The sequence below is a fragment of the Lates calcarifer genome, linkage group LG12, assembly GCF_001640805.2.
Source record: "Lates calcarifer isolate ASB-BC8 linkage group LG12, TLL_Latcal_v3, whole genome shotgun sequence".
Classification (NCBI taxonomy): Eukaryota; Metazoa; Chordata; class Actinopteri; family Centropomidae; genus Lates; species Lates calcarifer.
Genome location: NC_066844.1, coordinates 16147330 through 16169060, shown reverse-complemented (window position 1 = coordinate 16169060; position 21731 = coordinate 16147330). Strand labels below are relative to the sequence as shown.

Below are 21731 nucleotides of genomic sequence, written 5' to 3'. Positions count from 1 at the left end.
CAGATTTTTGTGTGAATTGGACACCTGTTCCACTTGAGTTTAGCAGACATTAAAGTGACATAATACCTTAACTGCCTAATTACTGTAATACCCATCTTACTCAATCAGCTGATTTTAAGTTACTGAAAGAAACCTTTACATGAGTTAACCCTTCAGTCAGATCCACTCTAAGTAACAGTAATGTCTTATTTTCACTTTATCCTGGAACAACAGGAGAGAGTGCGAGTTAAGGGAGTGGAAGGAGGATAAATCAGTGCTGTGCAATAGCCAGACATAGGGAAGCACCCAGTAATTAGAGGTTAACCTAACTCTTTTTTACAGCACCACTACACTTTCATAAGAAGCAACAATGCACATCGTTCTGTCTCTCCTTTTCTCCCTTCCTTTCCAAAACCAGGCTCATCTCTCATTGCTGTGGATTTACAGTAACGTTCAATTCAAAATGTAAAATATGATCCCTTGTGAATTCAGTTGGCTTTTGGAATGTAAATCATTCTAAAGTCAGGCAGTGAGTTAGGAGTTTTCAGTCGCATTGCGATTACTGTAGTAGTTTGCGAGTTTTTCTGTTGCATAAGTGCCCTTTTTCCCAGACAGTCATATGAGGATCTCCAGAAGAAGCACCTGCCTTCCACCACCCCCCACCCCCAGCTAGCCAGCCAGCCAGCCAGCCAGCCATATGCCTGCCCCCGTTTCCTCAGCCACAATCATCATCCTGCTAGCAGCAGTGCTTACGACCCAGAAGCATCTGGAACAAACCACCTGAATGTCAAGGGTCACGCTGTGATGTCACTGCTTAATGTTCAATGGAAAAAAGAAATATAAAGTGTCACCGGCACCACGAGCATTTACCTCACTCAACCCCAGTAAAGGTTAGGAGTTCAGACCAATCCATAATTCAACACTCATCTACATTCATGGCAAGCTGAAGCTGTTCTTTATGTGAGCCAAGGGGTTAGCTTAAAGTTTGTTCTTTATATGCCACAATAATCATTCAAACAATGTCAGATTCGTGAAAGATTTTACATTTTTTATAGACATTTTGTGGCAACAAAAGAAAGGAGCATTCTTCTTGAAAAAGGCAATTGTTGAGTTAACCACTTTGGTCTATACTGAAATATCTCAGCAACTATTGGATGAATTTCCATTAAATATATTCTGTCATTCATATTCCCCAGAGGGTGAATGCTAGCAATGATATTTGTGATTGCCTGCCTATTCCGTTCCTGTCAGAATTTAAATTAGTTTCCATTGCTCTCAGCTCTATGTTGTGTTTAGTGCTAATTAGCAAATGTTAGCATGCTAACACGCTAAATTAAGATTGTGAACATGGTGAGCATTACACCTCACTTGTGTTTTTATGTTCACTGATGACAGTGCAGCTCAGCATTATGTTGTGTTTTGTTGAGGCCCATAACAAACTGATCAGATCCATACATGGTTTTGTTTGGCAGATCCATCTATTTGTGTGTGTGTGTGTGTGTGTTTCAAACTGGTTGCGTCACTTCCAGTAGAGCACGTCTCTCTCTATGGAGTTTCTGTTATTTCCAGCTGTGCTGCTGCTGTGCTTATCTGATTCCCAGCTGATAAGATATGTTCACATGTGTGTGCGCGTGTGTGAGAAACAAGGAGAGAAACGTTTCAGTTGGCCTTCAGGCAGTGATTGGTTAGCTAGAATGACTCTGGTCTGTGTTTTATTGCTATGGGCATTGCTCCCAGAGAACATAGTGAGTGTGAGTGTGTATGTGTGTGTGTCTGTGTGTCTGTGTGTCTGTATCTGCACCTCTGCCATGTGTGTTTTTATACAGGCATGCGTGCGTGTGCCATGCTGGACATATCAAACCAAGCAGCCTTATTCTGGATATTCTTGCCCCCTTTACTCTAGTTTGCTCTCTTTCCTTTAAAGGGAAACTCTCATATCATTACTGTGGCTATTTAATACATTTTTCAAATATAGCGCTGGAAGAATACATACAAAACGTTCTGCTTTCAGCCAGCGTGGTTATTTTCAAGTGTTCCAACAATATCCAGTATTCACTGCAAACACTGCACTGGTATGATGACGCCTGGTTACAGTAAACCACTGTAAGTATGCAAATGCTTTGTCTGGCATATTATGCACAACCACAGTTTTGCATGATCGGTTAAAAAAACAAAACACAGACAAAAACAGCTGAACAATAGTGCCATTTTTGTGTGAGTTGGAAGTTTCAGACCAAATAATGAATTCATTTCCTGCTATTAAGTGGTTGATATTAGCAGCTGACCTATGCTGACACTGTTAGCAGCTAAGTTTAGAATTCCTTTGTGCTGCTGTCCACAATAGTATCTGACAAGAATATGCAGTTTAGTCCACCTTAACAGGCTGATTGGGTTGTTTGGAGCTAGTTATCTCAGCTAGTTTGTTTTGCTGCTTACTGTGTCAGTTTTTATCTCTCAGGTTGCAGTTAGCCACTGCTGTTGATTCACTGCAGGTCAAAGCTTCATATTGGTTCCCCAGTGTCTGTAGCTTGTATAAATGACAATGTTTTTCCTGTTGTTCCTTTCAGTTTGTCTTAGTAGGGAGAGTAAAGTGCCATTCATGAACCCATTCAGATGTCTGTCTACACTATTGTTCACACAGTAAACCATCTACACTGAAACTCATCCCATGCAGTTAGTGTTAGCATCACTGTCGATTGAATATTTTGTCTAAAATCACTCTAAATGGAAGTATTTGTAAACACAATGGAAAAAGACAAGGTCAAACCCATTGCGGGTATGTGTTAATACCCAAGAAATTAGAGCTTGTTTTTTTTGTCTCTGACTCAAAATAAAGACTATGTTGAAAATTGTGAGAATTTCCCTTTAACCTCCAGCCTTGTTAATGATACCAAGCCTTCCTGTCAGTGCAGGGATCATTTGCTGGTAATAAACTAAGACGGGTGCTGCTTGGTAGCATCTGCGTTCGTCAACTGGCCGTGTCGTTAGGCTAACTCTGCAGAAACCACTGCCATCCTCTCCTTCGCTACACCCTTCAACACATTTACTCTCAGTCTTTTCCCCCACGTTTGACTGCCAGCCTCAGCCAGATCCTAGGGCAGCCATACATCTCTCTTCCTGTCAGCGGCTAATTGGTTGGCCCTCAGGGCATCCTGTGTCACAAAACACCACCATTCATTGGCTAATATGCACTCTGCCATTGATGTCATCTGTCAGTGGCTATGACAGGTCCAAACTGTCATGTTTTTTAACATTATGGAAGAAAAAAGTCTAAATAGAAAGTGAATTACACGGTCTCCTTTTTTTTCCTCATGAAAATATCCTATGCAAATACCAGCTGTTGGCATGCAGACAGACAGCATATAGATGGTTAGATGTGCTATTTGTCAGTGTGTCAGTGTTTGTGATAACACAGCACATGTATAGACTTTTGCCTCTGATTTACATTTTGCATCACGTGAATGTTCCTGCTTCACCAGCATCAGGCTATATTTCAGCTCCCTTTATTAAAGGCTGGGGAGAAAGGGAAGCATCAGGTGTCTGTCGATGAGGGAGCTCGTGTGTTTTCCCTCCGTACTTGTGCCTGTTCTGCTGTATCACGCGTCCATTTTGAAGCAACAAGCTGCACAAGGCTGCACACAGGTGGGAGGAAGAAAAAAATCACCAGCGCAACATAAATATTATTCAGAGTTTCTGGGAAGCATTTCTCTCATGTCGATGGAATTGCTCTCTTGAATCTATGCCAGAACACTGTCCACCACACCATCCCCCCACCACCCCACTACCTCTCCCTCTTTTCCTTTGCCCCCCGCCCCCTCCACCTCAGAACAAGTCTTAATTTGTCAGGAATATTACCGCCCTGTGCCGACATTTGCCGGGCTGCGGCAGCTTATGGGAACCGGGGCCAGCTGCGATTTGATTGGCTCATGGGAGAAGTGCCGGCGCTTGAACCTCTCCCTAGTTTGGCTTGTTTAAACACAGACACACACACACACACACACACACACACACACACACACATACGCACACATATGCACACACTGCCCTTGGCATTCAAAACTGTCAGGTGGAATTCTTCAGCAAGTGCAGTCACACTCGTTCTAGTTTCTACAGCGCCGGGGAGTTTGGAAAGGTTGGGATGAGTGATTGCTCATCGCTTAAGGCTCAACACTCCTCATAGTTACACAGTATAGGCCTTAAAGGGACACGTGCTCACACTAGAGGATGCACACAACTGTATGGCCTCCAACACTCAATCTGTGACAAATTTAGGTTTTGAGGAACTGCTCTGAGCACAAGGGGAGTTATGCTTTGTATGTGTTATGGGTTTAGGTTTGGATAGGCGTATGATTTGTGTGAAGTGTGCCTCAGGGGAGTGTAAAAACAGGTGTGTGTGTGTGTGTGTCTGTGAGAGAGAGAGAGAGAGAGAGAGCTGAGACATGCACATATGGGGGTCTGTTTTCTGTAATAGGGAGTGCAGGCCTTAGCTTCCACTAACCAGCACTATACAACCACCAAGAGAGAAGTAATCCAACCTTCTCTCTCCCTCGCTCTCTCGCTCTCTCGCTCTCTCACTCTCCTCTCTCTCTCTCTCTCCCTCCCCCGGTACTCTCAGTTTCCCACTCCCTCCCCTCCTTCCTCCCTCTCTTTCTCCTCCAGGCCTCTCTTATGAAGTGAGAGGCCAAACACAGGCCCAGAGTGCCGGATCAGTCTCCTTCTATCGATTGACTTTATTTATGTGTTTGTTTATTTATTTAAAAGGCCCTGAACCCCTCTGTCCCTGAGGTGTACTTAGGTGCTACACACACAACACACACACACACACACACACACACACACACACACACACACACACAGCCGCCCTCTTACTGGATTGTATACATACAAATCTGTACTCCTATGTTTAGCCAGGGGTTTCGCAGCGTCACAGCTGGGTGTAACGTGTGTCGTCACTGCAGTAACTAGGTGTGACATTAGTTCATACATGCATGCACGACTTGGGTCTGCTGTTAGTAACATAACATAACATACGTAGATTTAATTAGCAGTCCATACGTGGTGAAAACAGGGGCAATGTTGTAATTCAATAGGCTAGAGCTGGCCTAAGTGAACCACTTCTATTTTTAAATCATAGCTTTAATTCAATAATATATTATTATTGTGTATTGACTTTCAGTGGAATCAAATCATGATGATAAATCATGTTTGTTGGATCAATGTTTTTGTCCAATGTATGATCCCGAAGAAGTCATGATATGTTTGTTTTAAGTTTTCCATTTTTAATAAAAAGATTAACAAACTGTGTAAATTGAACATAAAAACTAATCCTGTAAATGGAAATATAATACAGTAAAAAGGACAACAACTGGAGCAAAAATGAATAGGTAAAATAATAATAAAAAAAAATACAGTATAATAAAATAAATGCCCCTGTAACATTTAGTTGTGTTTATAATTTTGACAGCAAATATGCATTCATAAGAAAATCTGAATTTTGAATTAAAATACTTGGCATTAAAGTCATAACATTTGAAATATAATCTTCATCACATTAAAAATATAGGATAATATCTTTAACAGAAAGCTCAGAATTTTCTTGATGTTGAATCATCACAAAATTATCATTTACAGTAAGAGAGATGTGAGACATTCCTGACATCATACATTTTGGATGTAATTGATAACTGAGGAATACAGTGAATTGCAGTGAACATCATTAGATTTTTCTTGCCATAAACAGTCCAGCTGGAGTTATTTTAGGGGAATAATTGCTGCCCCGTACTCACCGTTTACTCAGAGCTCAGGGTATTGCAACATGCATCCTTATCGCGTATCTGTCAGACTTCATTAGAATAGGACTAACCAGCAACATGCCTGTGTGTGTCTGTGTATTTTCTTGCGCTTACTGGCATGCACTCACTTGTTGTGAAGTTTTTTGCGATTACTTTTGTGTTTCATTTTTTTTTTTTTTTTTTCTCTAGCCTGCGTGCTCATGTGTGCATACGTCGTGATCATATATTCATCCACATTGTCGGTCAACTGACAGACTAAACAGTTCTGGCCTCTTCCTGCTCAGTGATTTTCTAAGACTGAGGTTAAACTCTTGGCACAGTAACGTATAGTGGTGGTGTCCAGCACCACCTGCCTCTCTGACATGATTAATGACCTTATCAACTTTCAACATATTAAAATCTGATCTCTGTCTGTTTGTTATCAGTGTGTCACCACAGTCAGCTCCTCGTCATACTTTTGTGACACACAGCAGATGGAATCTGGGTGTGTCTGAATGTTTGTGTGAGAAGTGTGAGTGTGTGTGCTTGTATGACTTTGGCAAGTGAATCCAGCTCGCAGCACTGTTGCATTAGCAGGTAATAAATGTGGACTTAGACTCGGGGCTTTGCTCCGCCTTGCCAGTCCATATGATTTTTTTTTTTTCTGTTTGTCTGTGTGTGTGTGTGTGTGTGTGTGTGTGTGTTGGTCTTCATATGGCCCATAGTGATTCCTCACTTTGAATAAGGCTTCTGCTGATCACTTCACCATCTGACTCGCATCTGCTTTCTCTTAAAATCTCCTCTCCTCTCCTCTCCTCTCCTCTCCACTCCTCCCCTCCTCCCTCCTCTCCTCCCCCCTTCTCCCCTCCCCTCACAACTCTTTCACTGTGCCCTCTCTCTAACCAGGATGTATGTGAGACACTGTTGAACTTGCTTTTCATGTCATCTCTCGCAGAAACCCTCAGCATCAAGGGCCCTGGTGACCACCATGGTCAGCCATCCTATTACCATGAAAATAAATAAATAAATAAAATTTCATCTCATCTCTACTTTTGCAAACAATGTTCAGGTCTCTAGAGTGTACATTACCACTGCTAAAAGAGTATCAGTGTGCAAGGAAATACTGGGAATGATAGATTGTGATGCAGTTGAAAAAGACTCTGAATAAGACAGAAGAACAACAAGACAGTCAATCTGTTGTTCTAATCTCATCCTGAACTCTTTAGTGACTCACTGTTTCTCAAAATGACTACTTAAACATTTGAAGTGAGCCATTGTTGATTTTAATTTCTGTGTAAATTGAATTTGAGAGAGTACACATGGTCTCATTTGAAATGGTACATTTGGTAAATTCCAAATCCACGGGTTTAGGAGGTTTTGCCAAATGGATTTGGAATGGTCACTCAGTATCAAGTACTAACAGAGGATCCAGCAGATTTTTCTGGCTCATGAATCATTTACTCATTTGCTCCACATCTGGTGGCAAGAACAGAGCAGAGTGAGTGTGTAAGTTGTTGGGTTCAAGATTGCACCACAGTGTCTTGACTGTCTTGAGTTAGTGTGAGTAGTGGTTTTCAGAATAGCGTTATTTGTGTCTGGGATTTCATAATATAGCAGTAAAATCTGGGAGGGCATACTTTACCGTCATAATGATGACAGTAAACAATGCCATCAAGCTTGTACTTACTTTTTGAAACCATATGAGAGTTTTGAAAAGGTTTTAGTCAGGTGGGAGCCCTTTACATGAGGATAATAATATGGAGGAAACAAAAATTGAAGCCATCTCAACCACGATAAGAATTATCAGCGTGATTGCAGAGTAAACAACCAGATTGCTTGTAAATTATCCACTGTGAAATGTAATATGTTTTTCAGTCTCACGTAAAGAATTACAAGAGGATTAAATCAAGCTGTGTGATCATCATCAGCTGTGAGATTTTTTTTTTCCTGATTACCACAGTTAGAGGTAGGCTATGCTCAAATCTCAATCCATTGTTAGCCTCACTAGCAGCATGGCTTTAGAGATGGTGGTGTCAGTCTATCCATGACTGTAGACTCTTAGTCTTGTTCATTTCCAGTCACTTTAACTCATTGTCTGGACTGTGAGAGTTTTCTAGTAGCATAATGTCAAAGTACTGTTTATCAGCAGTGCAGAGTTCAGAACTGTGGTTAAACAGTTGACCAGATGTTGTCATTTTGTTGCTGAATTTGATGAATATTTGCCAGCCAATCAGTTTTGTTTTTTTTAATGGCCATGGTATAAAAGTCTCCAGTGTGCTATTAATGTTAAGTGGAGGGTACAAACCAGCGTTATATCATCTTAATGAAACTGTGTTATGCTAAATGCTGAGACAAATTGTTACATTTTGTTGGAAAGCATCAGAATTCTGGTTTCCAGTAAAGCTGGTTTTGGATAAATATTCCACAGTAGCAGTAGGTAGTAGTAGGAAATCTCCGAACATTGAAGGATGAGGTTTTTTGGAAAAGAGTCTGTTGGAAAAGATGAATAATGTCTCTCTGGCCATCTATACATTTGTCTGCTTGTCTCTCCGTCTTAATACCCATCTCCCTTACTCTTTCTGTCTCCTTCAAAATACTCATCAGTATGCAGAGGCTGCAGTATGACCTATTAAAAGTCATTTGTCAAATTGCAGCCAACTGGCTTGCTTGCAATCAGACTCAATGTGAATATATTTTGACATGTGTTTTTCCTGCCCTCCGCTGAGTGCCTAAGGACCTGTGACAGGCCAGAGCCTCTCAGAATACTAATAAAGTTAGCACTAATACAGCTGGCAAGGACGCATATGTATACACACACACACACACACACACACACACACACATACACACACAAACACACATATACGTACACAAACTGGAGCACTGTCAGCAGAATGACACAGCAGATGCAATCTCCATATTCATATAATATAGTACCTGACAGTCACAGCAAGTGGCACTGTCAACTTTGATCACTTGCAAAATGTGTCATCCAGTAAACATATAAGGCTGCTCTTCAGACACACACACACACACATCAGCGGGAATATGATTAAGCACGTTGACATATTCATACAAAAATGCTAGACACACACACACATGCAGTTACAGCAGGTCCGTGTGAGAGCTGATCATGTGTTTCCCAGCAGGGGAATCCTGTCCCCGGAGGCTGGCTGGATGACACAGATGTTTGTGGGCTTTGGGAGCAGATGCTGCTGAGCTCCTGGAACACAGTTTTTATGCTGTGGCCAAGACGCAGAGCCAAAGTTGGGCACGATTTAAATAAAATTGTGCCTATAGCTCTAACCTAAGAGGCGATCAGTCATGATCCGTAGTATTTACTTCGAAGTGCAGCTAGAAGCACACGAGGAGAAGAGGAAAAGAGTGAGTTTAGATTGGGAGACAGAGAGAAGAATTTAATGGAGGTTTGATGCAGAAAGTGAAGAGGGAAGTTGTAGTTCAGATGGACAGATGTATTAGAGGGCCAGAAACTCAAGGCTAGACACTAGAAACAGAAATAAGGGGCCAGACTGTGTGGAAAAAAAAAAAGATTTGTCTAAGGCCTGCTGAATCATTTCAGAAAAGCTTTATTCCAGAGTCAAACTGGTTTTTCGAACTCATAAAATGTCTTATCCTTAAAATACTCCAGTTTGGAATCAGGTGATAGGAAAAAAGTGAGGCTGCAACTAAAGATTAGTTGACTTTACTAGTCTCCCTCTTCCATAGCTCTAGAAATGATTACTTATGCATCTGGTGTGTGTGTGTGAGCGTTTTGTCAAGATTTTAATGTCAAGTGACAGGTCATGTTCACAGACCTCAACAATGTGTTTAATGCACTGGGTGTGTTCAACTCCCCGGTTATCATTACGATTCGGTCGTTGCTCATGTGGCCGTGGAAGCGCACTGATTGGCTTAAGCTGGAGTTGAGCGAGCTAGTAAAAGTTTTGGCAGGCAGAGGAAAACCTCAGTCGTTTTCAGTGGACATAAACATCACTGCTGCTCTGCCTTCAGGGTAGTGATTTGTCTTGCCAACTGATCCTTCGAATAACAGCTACACATTTATTTTGTGTGAAAATGAGATACTGAAACAAGATAAAAACATGCTCTTTTTTGTTTTCTTTGCCACTGAATACTCTGCTGATATAATAATGATGACATAATAGTGGGATCCTGTTTGTTTGTGTCCTGATGGTGCTGACAGACGTCTCTTTTCCATCGTTTTTTTAAAGGAATTTATGAAGTCCTGTCTGTTTTTTGGAGTTAACATAACGGCCCTGGATTGAGTGGCCATCACACACACACACACACACACACACACACAGCAAGTTTGGCTTGGCTTCATGGTGCTGAATAGGCCACGGTAGCTGAGGCATTATACGAGGGAGGGGGCTGAGACAGAGTCAGCAGTTAGCACCAAGGAGCAGCGTGGATTTTATGCTGCCTGGCTACCTTCATGCTAGCCTAGCGTAGCACGACCCTAGCTGCCTGCATAGCTATGTGCTCGTCTACCATGACATAGCTGAAGCCTAAATATGCCCTTAACACTTGTGGCAGACCTCTCTGTAACTCTAGAATATCAAAACCATGCGGTTTGCCCACTGGCCCAGCGGTTAGAGAAAGTGTCCCCTCTCGACTGCAGGTTCAGCACCTGCGACCAGTTACAACCAGGTGGGCCTTCACAGTGTCCTAGAACAACACACTGGGCCTCTGACTCACTCAGTAACAAGCTTCACAGGGTAACAGTTTCAAAGCACAATGTGGGGCTGCATCTAACAATCATTTTCATTATTTACTAAACTGATATTTATTTTCTTAATTAACTGATAAATCAATGGTCTAACAAAAGTCAAAAGATATTGACGAATATCTATCACAGTTTCTTGGAATCCAAGATGAAGGCCAAAAGATTTTCAGTTTACTATGGAAGACTAAGAAAACCAGAAAGCATTCACATTTTGAACTGAAACTGAGGCTGTGGTCAGTAAACTTCAACTCATTGTTTCAGCTCTAGTACAAAGCTTGCTCAGTGATGAAAGCTCAGTGATGGTTGACACCAACTGACAAATTTTTTGAAACATACTGTGCCTCAGCGTTGTACAAATTATGTCACAAAACACTTTAAAATGTGTTACTGTAAAGCATTCTGTATCTATAATTTAAAAAAATCTATCCAGTCCTTATATTTTAAAACCATAACATACTTTGGCCCATTGTAACACAAAAATAATAACTCCCAATTGAATCCGTAGCTGGTAGAGAGATGCATTAAATCTGGAATCATGACGAAGAAAGTGGCAAATTCCTGTTAGATGAAAATACATTGTTTCAGTCATAGACCTTTTGTCAGGCGTAAAATTCACATCCAGTATCTTTATATTAGAGCTACAGGTTGCAACAACTAATCAAAAAAGTCACATCACAAACATCTGAGATGATTTCATCTGTAGTCAATAAAAAAATCTAATCAACCGTATCATATCCAAACTGGACTTTCATTCAAAATTAAAACAACAGTTTATGAAAACCAGGTTTATCCACAATAGTAAAAGATTTTGTGTCTATTGTGATGAAATGGGCTAAGTCGAAGTTGCTCATGGACAGTTTCGGCTTTCCCTGTGCGTCCACTGAGAGGCTTAAACTTTGACAATTAAGATAAAATATTATTAAAATAAGATAAAACTCGAGGTAGAGGGATAGTCATCGTGTGTGTTTCATTGTATCTGTCACAGTTGTGCAAGACAGTTATTTTTCAATATTTTTTCCAGTAGGAATGTGGGGGACAGCTGCCCAAAATCAGTGTGAAAAACACATTACCCAATACTTCACCTTGAGGCACTTGCACAATAATCTTATTGAATAATATCTGTCACACATAATTCCTTAAGAACTGTATTTTCAGATCTCTGATATTGTGGAGAGATTAGCTGCTTTGCCTGAGGAATTGAGCAAATATTTATCATTTGAGTTCCCATTGCCTGATACTGAATCTTTGTACGTCAGCCGATTATAGTGACGTTAAAATGGCTGCCTATAAAATTACTTTGCGGTACCGGTCTGTTGTGTGTGGGAGTGTGTGGGATTCTTTGCCCTCTTCTTCTTCTACAGTACTCTAAATTTATGGAAAGCATACAGCTTTCCAATGAATGGTGGACTGAACTTCAAAATAAGAGCGTGTCTGAAAGCTATAGCTTGCCCAGAACTCCTTCTCATGATGTCATAGAGTAATGAACCTTGAATGGGTGGTGGTGGGGGTGTGTATTTCATATTACTTTGGAAACACATGTGGTTCAAATGCTCTCTCTTCACTCAGAACCACTCGGACAGGAAGCATATGACTGACAATGTGTCTATCAGGGGCGAAGGTGATGCACATGTCTGTCTCCAAGATTACCCCCCACCTCACAAACAAAAGCAAGAAAAAAAAAAACCTGTTCACCACCCTGGGCTGTTTTGAGAAATCGTGCTCGTGTTTTTATTGCAAGTCAGAGCAGTGGCACAGGGATTGCTGTTGTGGTGGAAAATTAATTCCACAGAGAGTAACAAATTGCACTCATTGCTCGGTAAAATAGAAAATGAATAGACTTAAGGTTACTTTTTGGGATTGGGATGTTCATAGTGTGATAGTGTTCTGATCTAAGAGAGGGGAAGGAGAAGGAGGGAGAGATGGATTACATGTCCAATCCCCCCCTCTTCACCTCCTCTCTCTCTCTCTCTCTCTGTCTCTCTTCATTTCTCATTCAGCTGAGAGATTTATTATGTCTCTCATCTCCTTCCATCACTACACCAGCATCAGGTTATGTATTACATTGGTAAGTTAGAGCTTGTTGATGCAAGATGAGAAGAAAACATTTCAGAACCTGGAAACAAAAACACACTGCAGTGATTAGCCCTGATATCCTCCACCATGTGTATTTGATTTCATAAGTCAAATAAACAAACACACACACACCTGGATCCGGCTATATGCCACTTAGAGTCAGGTTCATGCATGTTTCAAGTGTGTGTGTGCCCTCAACTCTCCTTTAACTATAAATGGCTTATCAATTTTAATCAGACCACATCTGGTTTTCAGACATTCAATCTCTGCTGGGCAACACATGCACACACACACACACACACACACACACCGCAGGCACAGCGTGCTAGGGGTGTCAAACCAAGTCATAAATCACTGATGGATCAGTCTTTCCAGATCCTCTGCAGAACCCATCAGTCTTTCTCTCTCTTGCTACACTCATTGCAATGCATCAAAAAGTCCTCCAGTCACTTTCTGCACATTAAATGAATATTATGATTATTATTTTATTTTGAAGTTTTGTAACTTTAACTTTTAGAACTTCTATAACTTTTTCCTTTAGCTATTCCTATCAGCTTCATTTCAAGCTGATATGATGATAATGAGTAATAATAAAACATAAATATTGTGAAACATTACTTGAAAATGTTAAGGAATGTTCACTTTAAAAAGTCAATACCATGGTGATTAAAATTACACAATAATGAGAAAAATGATAACTTGTATTTGTTGTATTTTTTCAGCTGTTAACAATTCCATGTGCACATGTGTCTTTCAGGTTCAATTTTCAGATTTAATTAACTGTACTGCATTTGAGATTAGATTACTTGAACAACTGTGCTGTCACTTTAAAATTATGTGAACAAGTTTACACAGGTTGTCCAAAAGTTCCCAAGTATAAATATGAAATGAGTTGGGACATACGTTTACTTTCTTTCACTTTCAATTTTCTTTCACTCATACCAGTAGGCTGTAATATGTCCTGATCACATTTAGAAATAGGTGCTTTTCTCTCTCTCTCTCTCTCTCTTTCTTTCTTTCACTCTCTTTGTCTCTGACCTGGAAAGCAGGGCTCATTGGACTGGTAATAAAAGGCAGGTGCACTTTTATTCTTTCTGAAAGCTCACTACTTCTCATCTCACCACAAAAAAAAAACAGAGGTGTGCTCACTCTTCATCGTATGACACCCCACTTCCAGCGGGCTGGCAGACCTACAGTCTGTCAAATGAAGTTTTTCAATCATCCCGGGAGGACTGAGAGAATTTGCTTCTGTCTGTCTGGATAAACCAGATGGGCATGAAGAGTTTCCACTGGAACATTTCTGTTAGCTTTGCGTGCCAGGTCTGCTTTAACAAGCAACAGCCAAGTGTGTGACTGGGCAATACGTATGATTTATAATCCAAAAAATTATATCCAAAAAATAAAGTAAGTATTTCTTTATACCATGGTCACAATTTAGTTTGCCATTCTAAATTAATGCACCAGTAAGGAAACTCTAGCTAGGGTTATTTGTGTAACCACCAACAACAACTCAAACGAAAAAAAGGATCATATTTGTATGAATCTGGAAGTCCAAATCAACTAACAGTAGGATGTGTAAAAAGGACTGAAACACAGGGCCTATATGCGTTGCAGATCACAGCCGTGGTAAATCACCTAATGTGTGCATTATCCGTTACAATCATGGAACGTACAACTTGTCAGGTATTATCTCTTACATATTATGCAGTATTTGTGAGATTATTAGCTCTAACATAAGCTGCAAATGTTATCATGCCGGAGTAACTTCAGTACTGCTATATTGCATGGCCACCGATACTGTGCCAGTACTGTTCATAACTGATACATCCACTGTGTGAGCAAAGAAGTAGCTATATTCGACTGTGAAGCTCTGTCCTGCTCTTATTTGGTTTGGGGAGGTTCACACTTCTAAACTTAGATTAAATGAAGTTAATTTGAAATTTCACATCGATTATTCCTCATTTTTAGCCAACTCGCAAGGTTTTATCAGCAACAAATGCAAAACCTGCTTTTGTTTACTTCTGAGTGAAACTAAAGGCCTCTTGTTTCAGAACTTACTGTGAATTTCAAGTAGTAAATCTGCCATCGTTATTGCGAGCTACGTTGTTTGTTAAAAGGGAAAGCTTGACAGGTGAATTAACAATAAGTGTGGTGGTGTACTAATCATCTGTCAAGGTTTACAGTATCCACATTTGTACTATAGTACATGTCAGGCCACCTAAATAGTTGCAGAAGGTATTATGTTTTTCACAAACTGACTTTTTTTTCTTACTGTACATTAGGTTTAGTAATAAAATAACATGTTTCTTATTTGCTATATTCCGTTTTAATACAATTGGTCTTTTACCAGTTCTTTTCAGAAATTTAATCTGCGCCGCTCAGTTGAATTTACATTCGTTTTGACAGCTTTATGTCTTTACTTTTGTTTTTAAATGGCCGTTAATAAAACTCAGTCATTACAAAGATCTTAAAAAGTTTTATATTCAGCTCTCAGAGAGCAGATGCAGCAGATACCCTTTAACTTAATCTACCACAGATTGAGTGTTTATATGAGGTCAGTTCATTTGGACTAAGTACTTAATAAGCTCATTAAGTGGCATAAACACAGTTCACGTATTGTCTTTGTGCTCTGTCTGACTCAGAGTTGGATCAATCCAGTTTTTACCAATGTGCTAACGTAGTCTGATGGAGCACGCTGGCGGAGGCGGCACAGATGGATGAATGATCCTGTTGTTGCTGTGATCAAAGACTGACGACGCAACTCAGTGTCACTTTATTTATTTCTCTCTTTGGTTTTGTTTTTGTTCCCTCTCTTCCTTCCTGTCCTGCCCTGCCATTCCCGCAGTGTAAGATGACAGGAAACACGTGTGTGTGTGTCTGCAATGTGTCTCTGTGAATATGAGAATATACGTGTCTGTGTTGAGTCTGAATTTGTGTTTTTGCGTGTCTCTCTGTATGTGTCTGTTTATATAAAGTATGCCCATTCCTGTGCATGTGTCTGCATGCTGCTGTGTGAGTGTGTGTGTGTGTGTGTGTGTGTGTGTGTGTGTGTGTGTGTGTGTGTGTGTGTGTGTCTGTGTGTGTGGTCTGACTGTGTGTCATTTGCCCCTTGCCTTGGCACTGCCATTGATTTCCTCCCGCTGTAACTTCCTGCCTGAGGCGATTTAGTGTTTCCAGAGGCAACACTCACACTCCAACCATCACTCTAGATCCTCCCTCCATCCCTCTATTCCTCGTTCCACGTTTGCTCTATCCATCCATCCATCCGTCTATCCATTCAGGACTGCCAGACCACAGCCCGTCTCATTCATTAATCATCAGCAGTGAGAAGGAACAAGGGAGCAGTCAGACGAGTGAGAGGAGACAGAGAAAGGTGGCAGGAATGACAAGTGCAGGAGATTGGAGGTTAAAGATGAAACTCGAACCTCCAGAAAATCAGAAACTAGAAGCTGACATAATCCTGGCGATTAAAAGTTTGTTTCTGCTGTGTTTTTTTCAGATCCCGTTCTCACTGGTACAGTTTCCACTTTGGGAATATTTAAAGGTATGTATCAGGTCTTTCCATAAATGTTTGTCCCACTCATTTTATTCTGTCTCTGTCTTTATCATCCATGTATTTTATTCCTTCCTCATCCCTCCACTTTCCACCATTCGCCAGTACCATCATTTACAGTAATTACACTCAGTGGTAAATCTGCAGTAAAGTTATAATAGTGTGCTTATGCTCTGACACATTCACAGCCAGTTCAACCTCTGCATTCCCCTGTATCATTGTGGCAGGCGAAAATGGGACTTTACGCCCCGTTTTAATGTGTTGTCACGACTACCATCAAACCAGCCTTCAGTTTATCATGAGTTTCAAGCATATCCAGTCCTTTTTTTTTTTCCATCTCTCTCTCGTGCCCTCGTTCTTAATGTCTTTTTCTCCCATGCCTCTCCACTCTCCTTGCCCCCCTCTGTCGTTCCATTGTGTTGCCCTGAACACATAAAAAGCTGTTTCTTTTTGAAAAGACGGCGTTTCGTTGGAGTGACATCATGTCTCAAGGGGCGCGAGAGGCGGACAGTCAAACATTCCATCAGTGTTGGGAGCTAAGGGCCGAGCTAAGACGGAACAATACGCGGCACAGCTGTGTGCGTGTGTGTGTGTGTTGGTGTGTGTATATATGTATGTGCGTGTCTGTGCATTTGCGAGAGTTAGATTTTGTCGTTCACAAGTGTCTCTTTGTCCCTCAGTCAAAAGGCCTTCTCTCTCCAGGCCATCTGGACACAACCGTTGGCGGAGGGTTGAACTGCTGGAATCTGGACCTCTCTCTCTCCTCTCCTCTCCTCTCCTCTCCTCTCCTCTCCTCCAATATTAACATGGCTCTCTGAATAAAAAATTACAATGGCAGAGACTAACTGAGAGAAGAAAAGAAAAAAGCAGCTACTTGCAACCAAACAGATTTTTTACTGCCATTCCTTCAGAGTGACCACCAAGATCTTCAGAGGCTTTCATAAACAAGAATAATATGAGTTAGTTTTTAAAAAATGCCAGAGTGAAGGAATCTGAGAGAGTGAATGTGTGTGGCATGATCTCCCACCTGCTCTGCGGGATAGTAATGTGCTGCGTTATGGCCTTTTTTCTTTTTATTTCACACCGAGCCAGCGCAGCTGTCAGTGAGAGAAACCGAAAGAGGAAAAGAGAGAAAACCAACCGCCCAACTGCTGTAGGCCTGTTGGAAGAGGAGTCAGCGGACATATCCCTTCGTAGAGTGCATTAAGTTCAACTGGTCGATGAATTTTAGGATATCATGGACAGGTTTGTTCCAGGCACGAGAAGTCAGGGAATTTAGCAAATTAATCGAGCAAGTCACGGGATATGAAAGAATTTGGCGCATCGGTCACTGCGTAGAGATTTAATGCCTTTTCACACCAGACACCAATATCCATCTGGATAATTCTCATTCTTTTTTCACACGTTAATTTCACAATATTGTGGTTGTCAACTGTGCAGTTTACCCCATCTGTTCTGACCTCAAAAACAACATGAGCAAAACAGGAGGGTGTAACATTTTTAGGTTATGATTAAACACCAAGAAAGAGCCACAGAACATTTAGGGAATTCTGCTTCGCAGGCATGATGGGAACTCCAATTAAATTGATGACCTGCACTATCAAATCCAGCCTCCTCCGGCCTCAAAAATACAAACACATACGTGACGTACTGACACACGCACACAGACCCACCACCTCTTTCCTGTGGGAAGTCGTCCAGGTGCAAAGTCTGACCCTGACATTAGGGTTCGCAGGTCAAAAAGTTTGTTTTCCCAGGTTTACTCCCTTATTATTTATTCATGAAACCGAGAGGAAAAGGGAGGGAGAGAGTCGGAGAGGGAGAGAGACAGAGAGGAATCCCCCAGTGCGAGGCCTTTGATGTGGAAAACAAAATCTCCTTTTTAATCTGCCCTCTAATGGAATACACATGACACATCCTGAGCTCGTACACACTGTCCAACGCTCCTTCTTTCTTCTGTCTTTTTCTCTGTGTTTACTTGTTTGCGTTTGCATGCACATGCACGCACACATGGCTCTTGTGGTGTCCACATGTGTGTGCGATAGGGGGGAGAATGAGATAACATGCTACAGATTAAACTTGCTGGGGGTGGGGTGAGATGGACAAAGAAAATATTAGTAATCGCTCCATGCTGTTGCTCAATTGCTCTCCCTGAGAAGTAATCATACCTTGCGGTGCCCGAGGCAGCCCAGCTGTCCTTGTGCATTTTGTACAAAGACTAACCTTCACTGCTTTACTGAAAACTAGTCGGGGGGGGGGGGACAGTCTGCCTTCCCCATCCTGAGTTCATTCTCAAAACAAAAACATCAGGTGGTTTCACTCAGTAGCCAGTTGCATTTTGGCAAGACGTCCTGTGATCTGAGAGGTTTCAGACACACAAATCACTACATTTGTACTGTTTAACTTTCATATAATATTACATTTAACAAAATGCTGTGCAGTTAGTTTAGTTTAGACATGTAGGGCCTGTAAAACTACGCAGGCTTTTGGTCAATATATGAAGAAGTTAATTTTCCAAACTCTATAGTTATTGTATTGGAAGTACTTTGGACTAAAGTAAACTCAAACTGAACTGTCAAACATCAGATTACTACATATTTATGGCATAAGGTACTACATGGTGCAATGTCAGCACAATAAAACATAATACATAGCCATCATTGTTTGCCCAATTAACCTCTGGGGGGGGGGGGGGTTTGCAGATGTCAGTGCAACTACTTCAACTTATTCAACCGATGTTTTTCTTATTGTCAGTGAACATCACTAAAAGGACCAAACCAACAATGTGCTGTCCTAAGTCCATCTGCCTTCTGAGTATTAATATTAATGTGTTAAGAGCATTAATTCCTTTTGAGTATTAAAAGACAGACTACCCTGTGTGTGGCAATCTGCCCCAAGCCCATTCATCAGCTCAAAAATGTGTAGGTTTTGTTTTTTGAAAAGACTTTAAGAGATTTATTGATAACAGCTGGTCATTCGTAACTTTTAGCAAACATTACTCAAAAATGATTAAATTGTGCATTTGTTGGGCACTATTTTCAGCTGTGGATCGATACACTTTTGGTGCATTAGTGAGTATTTATGGCAGCAGAACAGTGTGTGGAATTCACTCAAAATAAACACTTACTGTATGTTCGTCATAATGAAGGAATATGTCATCCAGTGCAACAGTGTGAGTCACTGAAATTGATACTCACTTATGTTTTTAAAAGGTTTTAGACAACAATGGAGTTCTGTGGCAGAGATGAATCAGATATATCAGATCTTTGGCTTCAGATAGTACTTGTCAGTAAGATCAGTTCATTGTTGGTTTTGATGTTTCCAGGGAGTTGCTGCACATAGCAAACATGACCAACTTTACGCTTAATTTGTTTGTTTCAGTACATCAATAAATTTACATAAAGAAATGGATGGACTTCGATTGTTGCCGACCCACTTGAAAATGATGCCATTCGGATCCAAATGTGTAAAAGATTTAGCATGAGAGCGGGAGCGCTGCAGCATATTCTCTTGCCTCCCTCTTGTCCCGTCCCAGTTCTTGGGAAACAAGTAGCATGACATCACTGGGGAGAAAAGGCAACACAAAAATAGCCGGACAAGCCGGTTCCCAGCCGTGGGCCTGGACCCCAGACCAGACCAAGGTTCACAATGTGTTTTCAATGTGTCTGATATCTCCACTAACTACAATCTCCTCTCCCCCTCTCTTTGTCTCCCTCCCTCTTTCTCCCTTTTTCTTGCTCTTTCATCATCCTCCTCTATCGACAACCCTCTCTCTCTCTTTCCCTCTCGACATTTCTCTCCCTTTCTCCCAGACTCTGTGGTCGTGGAGGCAAGGTCACACGCTCTACTCTTGGCAGGCTGCAGTGTGCGGAGCTTTTGCAGGTGCAGGGGATTATATGCTGCTTTGGGAAAGAGGGAGGGGGTGGGGGTGGGGGTGGGGTGTGTGTAGGGAGGGAGGGGCGGGGAGTGGGGCTTGGATGGCTAGATGGATGGATTGATAGACACATGGATAGGTGAATAGATGGCCAGGAGGGCAGGACAAGTTTACCCAAAGTCACATTCTTGAAAGATTCCACAAAGGTGAGCTCAGCTGGCAAATCACACCCTCACCTGCACAGCAGATCTGCAGAGGAGAAGAGGACAGAGGAGAAAAGAACAACAAGTAGTTTCAACCTTTTTCTTAAACACTGCTACCAAATAGCTTATTGAAAAACTGACAATTCTCAATACAGTGATTGTGCATCACTGATGAGAAAGTTCTCATTTACACAATTCTCAAGTCCTTCTGCCAATGAAAATCATACCATAGCAGACTTTATGGTTTTGTCTTGGTGTGGATGAGTATCGGGGGAGAGACAGACAACTATGGGAGAGGAGAGGAGGGATGAGAGGGGCCAGTTCCTGGGTATGGGCCCCTGCAGCTGTGCGACCTCCTGAGCACTGGGGCCTGAAGTGGTTTAAGAGAGAGAAAGAAAGAAAGGCACAAGGAAGGAGGGGAAAGGGAGTGGACTTAAAAAAAAAAAAGATGAGTGTGAGAAAGGAAGAAGCAACAACTTGAGAGAATTAAGAGTATGAAACACAAGAGATAAATGCTAGATAAAGGCTAGAAGCTGCAGTGAAAGAAATTCTGTCCATACCCAAACATTAACTATAGTTTTTGTATACCTTGTGCTTGCTCTGTTTAAGAGAGATGATTTTTGGGGGGGGGGGGGGTGTTTTTCTTTTTTTCTTTTTTTTTTTTTTACTGAATCTGATGTTGTTGCCTTTGTCTGATAAAATAGAGACAGATTCACAAGGGTGGTCACTCCCCAATCATTGCATCAACCTTTAAAATGGTTAGGGAGTGATGAGCTAAAGCTGGGGGCAGCTGTTATCCACATGTGACCAAAGAACTTGTAATCCTTCAATCCATAAATGCGCTGATCATCTGGTCCATAAAGAGTTTCACCTGCTTTCTCCAGGCCTCTACTTTCGATTCATGAACGGAAAACACGGCACTCCTGATTCTACTTTACACCGGTTGTTAATGGAAGGCTCTGCTAGTGTGTGCATTTCCATAAAAGGACACGCTGTGTAAAAGTAGACTGCAAGTAACAGTTTAGTTTTTAAAGCCTCTGCACGCCCAGGGTGCATCCACACAGGTGTTTCTTCACTTAATTTGCCTAGTTAAATGTCTTCTCAGACTGTAGTGGTGTGTACAGACTGAGCTTGATTGGCATCTTCCTCACTTTTGTTGCATCTATTAGTACGGGCCAATTTACAGCATCTCTTATACCAGATATTCTTATTGGTTCACATAGCTCTCACCAACTTCGAGAAGCTAGAACACTTGTGGTAATGCAGGGACTGTAATTCAGATGATCTTTTTATTTGATGTAGCTGGGTATGTTTTAATATGTGTGAAGCTGTGTGTGGGTGCTGTTGTTTGTACTTTGTGATCTTGTTAATCTCATTTAGGAACAATACATTTTCCTGCATTAAAAAAAAAAGACATGAAATGGTTTGATACTGATACTGATACTGATACAGACGTGGCTTAGTTAAGAGCAAGAAACGGTTACAAAACAGTGTTGGACATTTGATTTGTACAGTATCCATAAGGGAGAGAGAG

General features: G+C 41.3%; 1 protein-coding gene across 3 annotated transcripts in view; it reads left to right on the top strand.

Moving 5' to 3' along the window:
* The window catches only part of slc25a26 (solute carrier family 25 member 26), a 53496-nt gene that overhangs the window by 18022 nt on the left and 13743 nt on the right, over positions 1-21731 (top strand). For all 3 annotated transcript variants that reach the window (XM_018680104.2, XM_051074812.1, XM_051074813.1), the window contains exons 6-7: positions 16067-16111; positions 19933-20002. In XM_018680104.2, coding sequence (XP_018535620.1) covers positions 16067-16111; positions 19933-20002 — 115 coding nt within the window. The remainder of the gene's footprint in view (positions 1-16066; positions 16112-19932; positions 20003-21731) is intronic.